The sequence below is a fragment of the Diplotaxodon limnothrissa genome, linkage group LG5 (genome assembly GCF_057381915.1).
Source record: "Diplotaxodon limnothrissa isolate DT_005_m linkage group LG5, D_limnothrissa_male_GT1.1, whole genome shotgun sequence".
NCBI classification, from domain to species: domain Eukaryota; kingdom Metazoa; phylum Chordata; class Actinopteri; order Cichliformes; family Cichlidae; genus Diplotaxodon; species Diplotaxodon limnothrissa.
Genome location: NC_140600.1, coordinates 10,882,932 through 10,896,916, shown reverse-complemented (window position 1 = coordinate 10,896,916; position 13,985 = coordinate 10,882,932). Strand labels below are relative to the sequence as shown.

Below are 13,985 nucleotides of genomic sequence, written 5' to 3'. Positions count from 1 at the left end.
TTTACACCATTGGTTTTGTTGACTGTGAGATACTGATATCTGAAAATCTCAGATATAGGTGTATCTCATATCCTATTCCCAGTATTCCTGCTCACATAAAAGCTGATAAATATTAACCTGTCGGCTTTTTTCAGGTAATTTATTCCTGATGAATCATCTTTGAAATAGTAGTCTGACTGACACACCACGCTGATCATTTAGCAAAGACAAACCTAATGACCCTAGGATTTTTCAAGAGAAAAATACAAATGACATAAGACCAATGAATGCTTGAACATTTGGTGATTAGGTGACTTTCTGAGTGAAAGTTGTGTTTACCTATTCTTACTATTCCTATAAAAATGTCGGCTACTGTAGTGTTGGCAAAGTCACCAAGTGTTTAAGTTAAAATGCATATTAGTTGAATAATTCATCGACCCAAACAGAATGATTATTGAATCTGATCTTGATTAGTGACTTCTCCTCTCCATTAGTCCATTCATTCAATATTCAAAAAGGCATTAGAGCTGTCCAAAGGAGATTATCTTGAGGAATACTGAAGAGGGAAACATTGGGATGTGTTCATATATGCAGAGACACAGAAAGTCTTCCTGTCCCTGCATCTGAGCAATGTGGGACCAGTCTAGGGGGAAAAGTGGCAAGATGTTTGCAGAAAATCTGCATCAGCTATTAGACCAGCCTGTGTTGGTGGACTGAAAGTCATATTCCTAGTATCTCACTGAATACCTGTTTTCAATAATTTAGTGGTTTCTGGAGGCAAAAGAAGTCTCTCCTACTACCACCATGAAGGTAATAAAGTGAAACCCGCTGCAGTGCGAGAACACTGAACTACGGTCGGAGGGGAACTTCTTGATGGGTAATTAACATCATGTCTTGCTCAGTGGGTAAACCCACTGCTGACCTGAGTGGTACATTCTCTAAAAGTTAAATGAGAGAACTCAAAGAGATTCTTCTATGGCAAAAATAAAAAAAGCCTACATTAAATCTTTGAGAAAAGTTTCACATAATACATCACAATCTTCTCATCACATTGAAGCAATGATACCTTGCCCCAAGCAGAGGAAATTTAGAGAGTTCACGTATCAACGATACCTTTACCGGCTTGAATTTTGCTTAAGGCTAACCTTTTCATTTCATTTGGGTGTTTTATCATGTGATCAGCTCTGAAACATCCTTCTTACAGAATACAAAATCAAGGTCTACATATCATTTATAGAAATACAACGTCACATGGTATAGCACTGATCAACTTACAGTAAATACAGATATTTATTTATTGGGATTGCCAGATTTTTTTTTCAATACAGTCATCTCAAAGGTCAAGAAAAGCCCAGCATTTTCCTATAAATCAGAATACTTTATTAATCCAAGAGAATTGTATCTTCATGAGGTATTTTATCCACATAAAATAAAGCAGAGGTCCTTCCTCCTAATGCACTGCTATTACTAATCTTCTCATGAAATCTCTGCCTCTGTGTATCTCCAACATGTAAGAGCTGAATTTCAAGTTGCACAACATTCATATTCCTTGTATTAAACAACAAGCTATCTTCATCTCACCAGTATTTTTGTTAACTTACATGGCTAAGACGTGCTTTGTGTGACCATCAGTACAGGAATGAGTCATCGAGAATAGCCTCCGGTGGGACAATTGTCTGGTACGAGCAGCAGGAAGCAAAGCTCAATTATAGCAAGCTTTGTGAGAGTCCTATTCCTTGGGTCATGCATTGTACTTCTTCATTACATAGTTAAATTAATGATAAACCCACTCTTTTGGACATCTGTGTCCCTAATTTGTGCTCAGGGGTGTACACTGTGATAACACTGGAGCACAATAGCAAGCAGGAGCGCGCACATTTAGCTTGTCTGTATAACTGGTAATGGAAGTCTCGGCTATTCTGCCTCTTCACCTGCTTTGACAGAATTTTCTTTTCAGTGTGTATCTCTTGTCTTATAAGATACTAATGAGGTGATAGACTGGACAGTTTTCTTCAGTAATCAGCAACAGCAGATTGGGGTTGCAGTTTAATTAAATTGCTGTCATAAGTGAAAAATCTAGAATCCATATTAACATGACAGCGTCACATAGTTGTTGTAGAATTGTCAGCTACACATCCACAATCCTGAAAGGTTGATTCTGTTCATCTCAACCTAACATTTTCAGTGGGAGAAACGTTTCATCACTCATCCATGTGACTTCGCCAGTCTCAGCTGACTGCAGGTTTCCCCAACCTTATAAACAGTACATTTGCACAATGACTGAAAGTAGCCCACTGAATGAGCAAGCGGCTGTGAGGTCAGTTCCTTAATCATCCAGGTAATTAAATAATGAATGAATCAAGACATCCATGATCTGAATCTTCCTTTCAGTAACACATGAAAGATGGCCCTGTACTTGTGACAATCACCAGGAAATGTGGCATAAAAAGAGATGAAAGAGGCAAAACCGTGTGCCACAGTCAGGGGTTAAAGTGGATCTTTTCTTTATTTGTTATTATTGTTATTCTTCTTCTTCTTCTTCTTCTTCTTATTATTATTGCGGTTGGTGTTGTTATTTGACAGAACACCAGAACGACTGCAGGTGTCCATAAGTTGTGGTTGTGGTGCTTCAGCATCTAGCTAGCCTCAGAGAAGACGTGCGAGTATAAAGGGAGTAACAATTTTTAAGTGACAGGCAATTTGAAATGTAACATTTCTATCTGCTCAAACTATTTGTGCAGTTTGTCTCACAGTGTGTTGCTTCCTGAAGGTCCAGCTGCTGTCTTTCACAGGGAGAGAAGAGAAAGAGAGCTAATTTCACTCAGAGATGTAGAAAGATAAGAAAGACGGGACAGAAGAGGAAGAAGAGAGATTTAAAGGTAAGAACTGCTCAGTGGTGTTTGATACACTGTAAATTTAAGTTTTCAGATATTGTGTCTGTACATATTAATCACGTTTTGTTTTCATGACATGAAGCATGCTGCAAAACAAACTGAGGTAGAGTAACTTTGTTATTTAAAGGTTAGTGTGGGTTAGTGCAGGGTAAACAGGTTAGTTTGCTGTGCTGTGGTGGATTTAAAGCACAGTCTGTGACTGGTGGACAGTGGTAAGGTTACATCAAGGGTAACAGAGATGAATTTGAAGTTAAGCTGATGATTATTAGTTTCATTCACTGAATTCCACTGTCATACAACATTTATAACATCTAGAAAAAAAGAAAACTAAAGCATAAACAGTGTGCTGTCAGTGTAGAGGATAGAAATAAGCCAGGACATCTCGCTGAATTTAGTTATGTACATCCACAAAGAGCAGCAGGTTAGCTGATCACAGCCTGTACATTATGAAAATTTACCAGAGCTCTCAATAGAAATTATTGTGAGTTATGATTCTTTCCCCCACACTGAGCCATTACAACCAATTTTAGGGTTCCTCCACCTGCTCCACCCGACTGTACATATTTTCGTGTTTAGAGCCAAAGTCACCCTCCACGATGTAGGCAACAGAAAATAGAGCTATTTTCATTTTCCCTTTTTTTTCTCTGCTCATGTTCTACTTAACTGATTCAAGCTGCGTACCTTTATTATAATTAAAATGAACTGAAATAAGATTTTGTATTCCTATCTTCCTGTATTATTTTATTATTTCTATAGCAAACGGTTCACTTAGCTTTGCACAAAAATGGGTGGTACAAATGTTCTTCTAGGAGCTACATTTACTTTCTTGCCTAAAGTACATTTAAGAGCCTGCAGTTTTTCACTTTTACTCGAGTAAAGAAGTCGAATCGGTACTTCGACTTTTACTGGAGTATTTTTCAAAACACTAGTGTCTGTTCTTCTACTTAAGCACAGAATGTCCATACTTTTGCTACCTCTGCTTAAAATGTTAATGTGGACTAAGAAAATATCCCCCACATTCTTACATCACCATCAGCAGCCTGAACTATTCAGATGCAGGGTGGATCCATACTTCATGTTTTTGATACCAAATATTACAACAGAAACTGAGACTCATCAGACGAGGGAAAAGTTTCTAATCCTCTACTATTCAAATGTTTAGTGGTCTAAGTTTCATGCTCTTAACTGACAGCAGTGACACCCAGTTTGTTATGTTGCTTCTGCAGCCCATCTGCTTTAAGGCTCAATGTGTCCTGTGTTCAGAAATGCTCTTCTGAATAACTTGGTTGTAACACATGGTTATTTGTTAGGTATCAATGCCTTCATATCAGTTTCAAGCAGTCTGGCCATTCTCATCTAACTTCAGAGGAGCATTGTTTTCAAGAGAACTGCCTCTCACTCACATTTTCTCTTTTTTGGACCATTGTCTGATGGATGTGTTGGAAAAAATCAGCAGCTTCTGAAGCACTCAGACCATCCTGTCTGGTACCAGCAACTATGCTAAGTTCAATTCAATTCAATTCAATTTTATTTATATAGCGTCAAGAACAGTTGCAAGGCGTTTTATATTGTAAAGACCCTATGATAACACAAAGAAACAGAGAAAACCCCAAAAATCCCCAATGAGCAAGTGGTTTGGCAACAGTGAGAAGGGAAAACTCCCTTTAAACAGGAAGAAACCTCCAGCAGAACCAGGCTCAGGGAGGGGCGACCATCTGCAACAACTGGCTGGGGTTAGGGAAGGAAGACAGGACAAAGACACATTGTGGAAGAAAGCCAGAGATTAATTATAACTAACAATTAAATGCAGACAGGTATATCAACACATAGTGAGCTAAAAAGGTGACTGAAGATAAAACACTCATGGGACACATCATGGGAATCCCCCAGCAGCCAAGACCTATTGCAGAGTAACTAAGGGGGGATTCAGTATCACCTGATTCAGCCCTAACTATATGCTTTATCAAAAAGGAAAGTTTTAAGCCAAATCTTACAAGTAGAGATAGTTTTCTGTCTCCAGAATCCAAACTAAAGCTGGTTTAAATACTCTAGGAACCACAAGTAAGCCTGCAGTCTGAGAGCAAAGTGGTCTAGTGGGGGTGATGTAGTACTATAAGGTCATTAAGATAAGATGGGGTCTGATTATTCAACACCATGTATGCGAGGAGCAGAATTTTTGCATAACCACAATATTCGCATGTATAACAAAGCGCTTAAATCACCTTGTTTTCCACTCTGATGCTCTGTGATCAAGATGGCGCCGAGTATGGCAGCCTCGTCGCGAGCTCCCCCAAGCAACGGCTTTCTTCTGTGTTTAATTTTACTTTTCCTTTATTTTTTCACGAGCAGCACTTGTCTCCTTGTGTACGACCGACAAACCTTACTGGACATAAAAGACGGTCTTTCTTATAACTTTCCGGAGTTCAAGTTTTGCAACACGGACGCTCCGTTTGCAGACCCCCCATTCATCTCACCTGAGACGCCTTTGTTCTCTGGCCCTGGAGGCCGCAAACGCCGACGCAGAGGGAGAAGATCTGGCGTTCTGGTTCGACTGAGACGGCGCACTTACAGACCACCGTTACCCAGTTTATTACTGGCTAATATGCAGTCTCTGGAGAACAAGCTGTGCGAGCTTCGGGCACGGATCTCATTCCAGCGAGAGATGCGGGACTGCTGCGTGATCTGCCTCACAGAAACCTGGCTATCGGACAAAGTACCGGACTCCGCAATACAACTGCCGGGGTTCTCTGTGCACCGCGCGGACAGGTCACAGGATCTTACTGGGAAAAGCAGAGGCGGTGGTGTGTGTTTCATGATCAACAACAGCTGGTGTGATTATGCGAACGTGCACCCGGTCAAATCCTTCTGCTCACCGGACCTGGAGTACCTGATGATTAAGTGCCGGCCATTCTGGCTACCGAGGGAATTTACAGCAGTGATTATTACGGCTGTTTACATTCCCCCACAAGCCGACACTGACCGTGCACTCAGGGAACTGTACAGCGCGATCAGCAGCGAGGAAACCGCACACCCAGAGGCAGCGTTTATCACAGCCGGAGACTTTAATAAGGGAAACCTGAAGAAAGTCTCACCAAAACTCCATCAACACATCCTTTTCAACACACGTGGAAACCGGCAACTCGACCACTGTTACACCTCTTTCCGGGATGCGTACAAAGCCCTCCCCCGCGCCCCATTCGGCCAATCAGATCACTGCTCCATCCTGCTCCTGCCCGCCTACAGGCAGAAGCTGAAACAGGAAGCTCCAACCCGGAGGGCGGTGCACTGTTGGACGGACCAATCGGAGTCTGCGCTGCGGGACTGTTTTGATCACGCGGACTGGGAAATGTTTCACGTGGCCGCCAGAGACATTGATGAATACACAGACTCACACTGTGTCTGAGGAGGATGTGCGGAAGTGCTTCAGGAAGGTGAACGCACGCAAAGCTACTGGTCCGGACGGGATTCCCGGCCGCGTCCTCAGGTCATGCGCGGCTCAGCTGGCTGGAGTGTTCACGCACATCTTCAACCTTTCCCTCTCTCTGTCTGTAGTCCCAGCCTGCTTCAAAATGGCCACCATCGTCCCTGTACCCAAATCCTCCACCATCTCCTCATTGAACGACTGGCGACCTGTAGCCCTGACCCCCATCGTAAGCAAATGCTTCGAGAAGCTGGTCAGGGACTTCATCTGCTCTGCACTACCCGACTCACTGGACCCTCTACAGTTTGCATACCGCCACAACAGGTCCACTGATGATGCCATAGCCCTGACACTACACACTGCCCTGTCACACCTGGAGAAGAGAGACACGTATGTGAGGATGCTGTTTGTAGATTACAGCTCAGCATTCAATACCATCGTTCCCTCGAAGCTGGACAGGAAACTGCAGGATCTAGGACTGAGCAGCTCCCTGTGCAGCTGGATCCTTAGCTTCCTGTCTGACAGACGCCAGGTGGTCAGACTGGGCAGCATCACCTCATCCCCCATCACACTGAACACTGGTGCTCCACAGGGGTGTGTACTGAGCCCTCTCCTGTACTCACTCTACACCTACGACTGCACAGCCACTAACAGCTCCAACATCATTGTGAAGTTTGCGGACGACACTACAGTGGTGGGTCTTATCACCAACGGTGATGAGACGGCTTACAGGGAGGAGGTCAGCGCCCTGACCCACTGGTGTCAAGACAACCATCTCACCCTCAACGTCGCAAAGACAAAGGAGTTGATAGTGGACTTCCGGAGGTGCAGAGAAGTACACACCCCCATCACCATCAACGGCGCTGCTGTGGAGAGAGTGAGCAGCTTCCGGTTCCTTGGCGTACACCTGGCTGAGGATCTTACGTGGTCAGTACACACAAACAAAACAGTGAAGAAGGCGCAGCAGCGCCTCTTCTTTCTCAGGAGACTGAAAAGATTCGGCATGAGCCCCCGCATCCTCAGGACCTTCTATCACTGTGCCATTGAGAGCATCCTCACTGGATGCATCACCACCTGGTATGGCAACAGCACCGCCTACAACTGCAAAGCTCTCCAGCGAGTAGTGCGGTGCTCTGAACGGATAATTGGAGGTGAGCTTCCCTCCCTCCAAGACATCTACAGGAAGCGGTGCCTGAGGAAAGCGGGGAGGATCATCAAGGACTCCAGTCACCCCAGCCATAAACTGTTCAGACTGCTTCCATCAGGAAGGAGGTTCTGCAGCATCCGGTCCCGTACCAGCAGACTGAGAGACAGCTTTTTCCATCAGGCCATCAGACTGCTGAACACGTCATAGACACCTCAGCTTCACTACTGGAACTTCAACATTATGCACTCCACACTGTATATAAATGCCACTTGTTTTGCACATATTCAACTCTGTATATTTTATATATTTTATTATTATTATTATTATTATTATTTTATTTTATTTTTTTACTATTTAATTTGTAAAAATGTGTATACACACACACACACACACACACACACACACACACACACACACACACACACACACACACGTAGGAAAATATTTAGTATACACATCCAGAAATGCATACACTATTATATATTGTACATATATTTATTAGTTTCAGGTTGGCCATTCTTGTATTTTGCTCGTTTGTGTTGTTGTGTTTGCACATCTCTGTTGCTTGTGGGGCTCGCACACAAGAATTTCACTCGCATGTGCTGTGCCAGTGTGCCTGCACATGTGATGTGACAATAAAAAGTGATTTGATTTGATTTGATTTGAACTTCAGCAGGCTGTCTTCACCATTTCTACAAGCCTAAATGAGCTGTTGCTATGTGAGTGACTGATTGGATGGTTTCATTAAGAAGCATTTCTACATATATTTATGTTCAACAAAGTGGCTGGTGAGTGTATATACTTGTCACAATTGAGTGTATATTAAAGATGTAGTCAGTGAAGTACTTTTTAGATGTCTCAAACTAACCGGTTTCACCATCGCCATCTTGGTGTTTTGAAACTGGACATTAACGGAACTGCATAACTGAAGGAAACCACATGTTCCTAGGCACTGACAGAAAGTAACAATGTAGGCTTGCCCTAAAGGGTTTTCTCTTTAATTATCCTTCTTAACTCTAATGAGGACCACAGTGTGCAGAAAGAATATTATGTTGTATTCAGTAAGACTGAATAAAAGCATCAGAAAAGTACAAAAGTGTGAGACAAAGAGTGGAGTTTTAATAAAATCAGACTTTTATTTGCAATCAAATGAGTCACCTCCTAGTGTTTTGGACTTCAGATGTAGAAGACTACAGTGATTAAAAAAAAGATTAACTTAAGAAGTGTAGTCTACAATACTTCATGTGCTTTTATTTATTTTTTAGTTAAGATGACTTTTTAGGGTTTTAAATTGTTATATTAATTATTAACATTCCGGTGCATATATAATATAAGAAATATTTAACTTTAGTCTTACCTATAATTAAATATGTAATACAGTTAGTGTGTGCTATAATATAGCTATATTTTATGGCACACACTAACTGCATGCCAGCAAGCCTGAGTGCCTGTGGTATATTCACCATATAGCTATATATAGCTATATAGCTATATAGCTATGTAGCTACATGCTATATAGCATATTTAGCTATATGCTTTAGAACATTTAAAGCTATATGCGATATATGCTATATAGCATATAGCATATATAGCTATATGGCTATATATGCTATATAGCAGGGGTCACCAACCTTTTTGAAAGTGAGAGCTACTTCTTGGGTACCGATTAATGTGAAGGGCTACCAGTTTGACACACACTTCTCAAATAACAAATTTCCTCAGTTTAACTTAATTATGTGTTATCATTAATAATTAATGATATTCATCTATGTACGGACACTAATTATGTTAATTATTTTTCACCATAATTATAAAGAATGCAATTAGGAAACAAGGTAGGAAACATAAATATCAATATGCAACGCTTTATTTCTATATATCTCTGCAAGTATTTACATTTTGAAGTGATCACTTCTACAACATTTTCACTTACCACTAACAAATTTTAACAAATCATGCACTGTTACATACATTATTTTTGCATGTATGTAACATACAAAAAATCAACTTTCAAATTTTACAGAACTTTTCACCAAATTGGCAGCATTTTAAAGCAAATTGTCACATGTTACACTTAACAAACACATTTGTTTTTCAATAATTAAATTCAACTTTGACATGACACTGTAATGTTGCCACTGAGAACATCTAATATGGCTTTCTTTGTCTGTTAGTGGGAAACCTGGCATTGCATGCTGTTCACCAGTGTGTTGTAATCTGGGGTATAACTTGACACTGCAACTCTGAGTGAGTCTTGCAGATGTGCATCGGAGAGGCGTGTTCTGTGTTTGTTCTTGATGAAGTTCATGTCAGAAAAGGCTGATTCACAAAGATAGGTTGAACCAAACAGGCTGGCAACCTTCATAGCTGCTGTGCACACACCACTGTACTTTTCTGTGTCAACAAGGCACCAAAAGTTTGGTGCACCCAGATAGGCTTTGAGGTGGACGTCATTTTGCAATGTTACAATTTCGATTTCCACCTGTCCAGCATCCAAGCTGAACATTGAACTTAGTTGCTCAGCAATGCATGTTGTGTCCACATTCATGAAAGGATTGGAAACAAATGAGACACATGGCTCAAGCTGATCAAGGTCACAAAACCTGTTCTCAAACTCTTGACCAAGTCGGTTTATGACTTGAGTGTACTTTTCTGCAACTTTGTCAAAAGTCTCAGATGCAGAAGCATTGTCTTTCAGCACCATCTGCACAGAGGGAAAGTGCAGCACCTTTTTTCTCTGTAAATGCACAGAGAAAATGTTCATCTGGGCTTTAAATCCATTTAAAGCACTAATCATGTCAGCAACAGTCTTACCTTTGCCTTGCAGCTCACAGTTCAAATGGTTCAGTTTCCCAGTAATGTCTGTTAAAAACACAAGGTCAAGTGTCCACTCAGTGTCCTCCAGCAGAGATGTGTCTTCCCCTTTGGATTGCATGAACTCCTTGATTTCACCCAAAAGTGACAAAAAACGAAGCAAAATCCGTCCCCTGCTGAGCCATCGGATTTCCGTATGTAGTAGCAGGTCACCATATTCAGCTGACAGCTCCTCCAATAGCACCTTGAATGTTCTGTGCTGTTTAGCTCTGGAGCGGATGCTGTTTATGATCTTCACGACGGGAGTCATGACGTGCTCGAAGCCGATCACCTTTGCGCATAACGCCTGCTGGTGAATGATGCAGTGGTAATGCATGAAGTTTGGGAACTCTGTGTCACCTTTACAGTGAGCGATGAATCCCGTATGTCGGCCGATCATAGCAGGAGCCCCGTCGGTAGTCACTGATACCAGCTTTTCCAACGGTACCTTTTTCTTCGCGAAAAACTCCTTCACCGCGTTATAGATGTCAACTCCCTTCGTTGTTGTCTTTAGCGGCAGTAGTGTCAGAAGTTCTTCTTTTGTGGAGAAACCATCAAATACCATCCGGATAAAGACCATCAGCTGTGCTGTACTGCTGCTGTCGACGGACTCGTCACACTGGATGCTAAACCAACTGCACTTTGCCAGATCCTGATCCAACTGATCGGCCAAGTTCCCGGACATAGCAGACACTCTTCTAACAATTGTAGTTGGAGATTACATCGTTTCCATATTTCCATATTTCCATATTTCTCGTCTTTAAGCACAGTTTTTGCAATTATCATCATTGCTTCTTTGAAATACTCCCCGTCTAAAAATGCCTTCTTTTTCTTAATCATGAAATGTGTAGCTCTAAATGAGGCTTCGGTTGCTTTTTGAGAGTTTTTCACCGGTCTCGTGAAAAAAGACTGCTGTTTGCTCAAACCTGCCTTTAATTCGCGGGCCTTTTCCGCTCGCAGTGTGCTGCCCTTTGGGTAGTTAGCATGGTAGCTTGTGTGACACGTTCGGAAATGTCTCTCCACGTTGTGCCGCTTTGCCGTTGCCACAGTTGCCCCGCAAATGAGACACACGCATGAATCTTTCACAGAGGTAAAAAAGAACTCTTCCTCCCATTCACTGTGAAAATTATATGTTTTCTTCCTTTTTTCCGCCATGTTTTCCTCATCTCCTCACCTTTGCCTTTGCTGGTCTTCACGGCAACTGTTTCCGTGGAGACCAGCTAGCACTAAATATTAGATCATGATCTAATATTTAATAATAAACTTTTTTTTTAATATATTATCTCTAACAAATTAACGCCAATGCAATTGTGATAAAAAAAAATAGCAAGAAAAAATAAAAATAGATGCAGCTTACTGGTAAGTTGTTATGGTGAGCTATTTTTAGAACAGGCCCGCGGGCGACTCATGTGGTCCTTGCGGGCGACCTGGTGCCCGCGGGCACCGTGTTGGTGACCCCTGCTATATAGCATATAGCATATAGCTATATAGCTACATAGCATATATAGCTACATAGCATATATAGCTATATGGTGAATATACCACAGGCACTCAGGCTTGCTGGCATTTCTTTCTGGAGGTCACTCGAAGTTTTACAATAAAAGCCCAAAAGCCTTTTCCACATAGACTCCATCTGTTAAACAAAGGTCCTCTGTCTTTGAATAACTGAGATTATATGTTTGTAAAACTTTTCCAACACCTTGAAAAGTGTTTCACGAAAAGTTTTACACCTTGTCCCAATTTAAAGTCTATTACCTGAGTGGGAACCCACAGATAGGGCCAGCAACAGAAGAAATGCTAATGCGCATGCACAAGTATTAAGCAAATGCTTAATACATCAACAATCCAACAGTGTTACCAGTGTGTACACCTGTGTCAGGTTGGAGGAAGTATTTTTTCTGAACACAGGTTTGTTGAGCTCGAAGAGTTTTCTTCTTCTTCGGCCATGTTCTCTTAATAATGCACACACTTGGTGGTTGATTACTTTTCCCGTTTCTTTTATTGTTAACAACACAGGAGGGGAAAACCATACATTACTTCGGCAGTTCGCGCTTCGGAACAACAGGAACAGGAAGTGAAGTAATCTATAATCACCAAAATAAAATCCTTTTCAAAATAAAATGACAATCAGAAAACTTCTTTCACAACATAAAATAAATTAATATATTTACTCATGAGAACACAAATCTAACACCCCCCCTTGTTCTCATGCTGCTAGCCCATAGCATCTTATGCATTTCCAAAGAACCATTTTTGAAACTTTCTGAGTCTCACTCTTGTAACTGGTTTTGTTAGTATGTCTGCAGCCATTTCTTCTGATGGACAGTGTTCAATGCAGATTTTCCTTTCATTTACCGCTTCACGAATGAAGTGATATTTCACATCAATATGCTTTGACCTCTGTCTGTTCACTGGGTTTTTACTCAACGCAATGGCCCCTTGGTTGTCCCCAAACAGTTTAGTACATGTGTACCTTTTTCTGTCCATGCCGTTTAACAGTTGGGTTAAGTACATGCTTTCCTGAGCAGTGGTTGCAAGACCAATGTATTCAGCTTCACATGTTGAGAGTGCCACTGTAGGCTGTTTCTTTGTTTTCCAAGATATTACTGGTCCCTCTTTAGTAAGTGCAAAACAGTAGCCTGTTGTACTGCGTCTGTCTTTTACAGAGGATGCCCAGTCAGAGTCACTGTAAGCAATTAGATCTAGATTCTCACTGCTTTTCTTAAAGATCAGTTCAAAGTCATTTGTGCCTTTTAGGTATCTGAGGACTTGTTTTGCCATTACTAAGTTCTCTCTCGTGGGTTGAGCTAGTGTTTGAGATAGTCTGCTAACAACCCAGCTTATATCTGGTCTCGTACACGTCATGGCATATATCAAACTGCCCACTATTTCTCTGTACTCTCTTGAGTTAACAGTCTCATTTGCATCACTTCCTCCACATGTAGTAGTGTCCGTTTTTAGTTCACACGGTGTGGATCTGGGTTTGCATTCAGACATCCCAAAGCGTTCCAACATTCTTTGAATGTACCTCTTCTGATTCATCCTGATTTCATTCTCTTTTTGTATAAACTGTATCCCAAGAAAACTGGATATTTTCCCCAGGTCTTTCATGTTAAACTTTGACCTCATTGTTTCTTTGAATGTGTTTAACAAGTTAGTATTGCTAGCCGCAATGATCAAGTCATCTACCCAGATGATAACGAGTAGAGTTTCATGTCCAATGTCCTTTCTGTATACACAGTGATCAGAAAGGTTTCTTTCAAAGTCATTTTGTTCAAGGTAGTCATTCAAGAGTTTGTACCAGTTTCTACCTGATTGTTTTAACCCGTAAAGGGATTTCTTTAATTTGTACACCAAGTTTTCTCCTGACTCTGTTTGCTCAAAACCTTCTGGTTGTTCCATGTATATTTCTTCCTCAATGGGAGCATGCAAATATGCAGTTTTAACATCCATTTGGTGGATAATAAGATCATTCTGGACTGCTATTTGCATTAGGGTTCGCACAGATGTCATGTTTGCTGTTGGTGCAAATGTCTCTTGGTAATCTATTCCTTGTGTCTGGTTGTAACCTTTTGCTACAAACCTGGCTTTGAATATTTGTCCTTGTTCATTTTCTTTGAGGGCGTAGACCCATTTTCCTCCAATGGTATTTCTACCAGTAGGTAAAGTAGTCAGTTCGAATGTGTCATTC

The 13,985-nt window shown here is 41.4% G+C and overlaps 1 protein-coding gene across 1 annotated transcript; it reads right to left on the bottom strand.

The window, feature by feature from the left end:
• Nucleotides 1–10,113: 10,113 nt before the first annotated feature.
• On the bottom strand, nucleotides 10,114–10,979 carry LOC146631608 (general transcription factor II-I repeat domain-containing protein 2-like). The gene is made up of 2 exons (XM_085354827.1): nucleotides 10,256–10,979; nucleotides 10,114–10,145 (listed from the first exon to the last, which is right to left on the bottom strand). The coding sequence occupies exons 1-2, from the start codon at nucleotides 10,977–10,979 to the stop codon at nucleotides 10,114–10,116; spliced, it is 756 nt and encodes a 251-aa protein (XP_085210953.1).
• Between the last annotated feature and the right edge of the window lie 3,006 nt (nucleotides 10,980–13,985).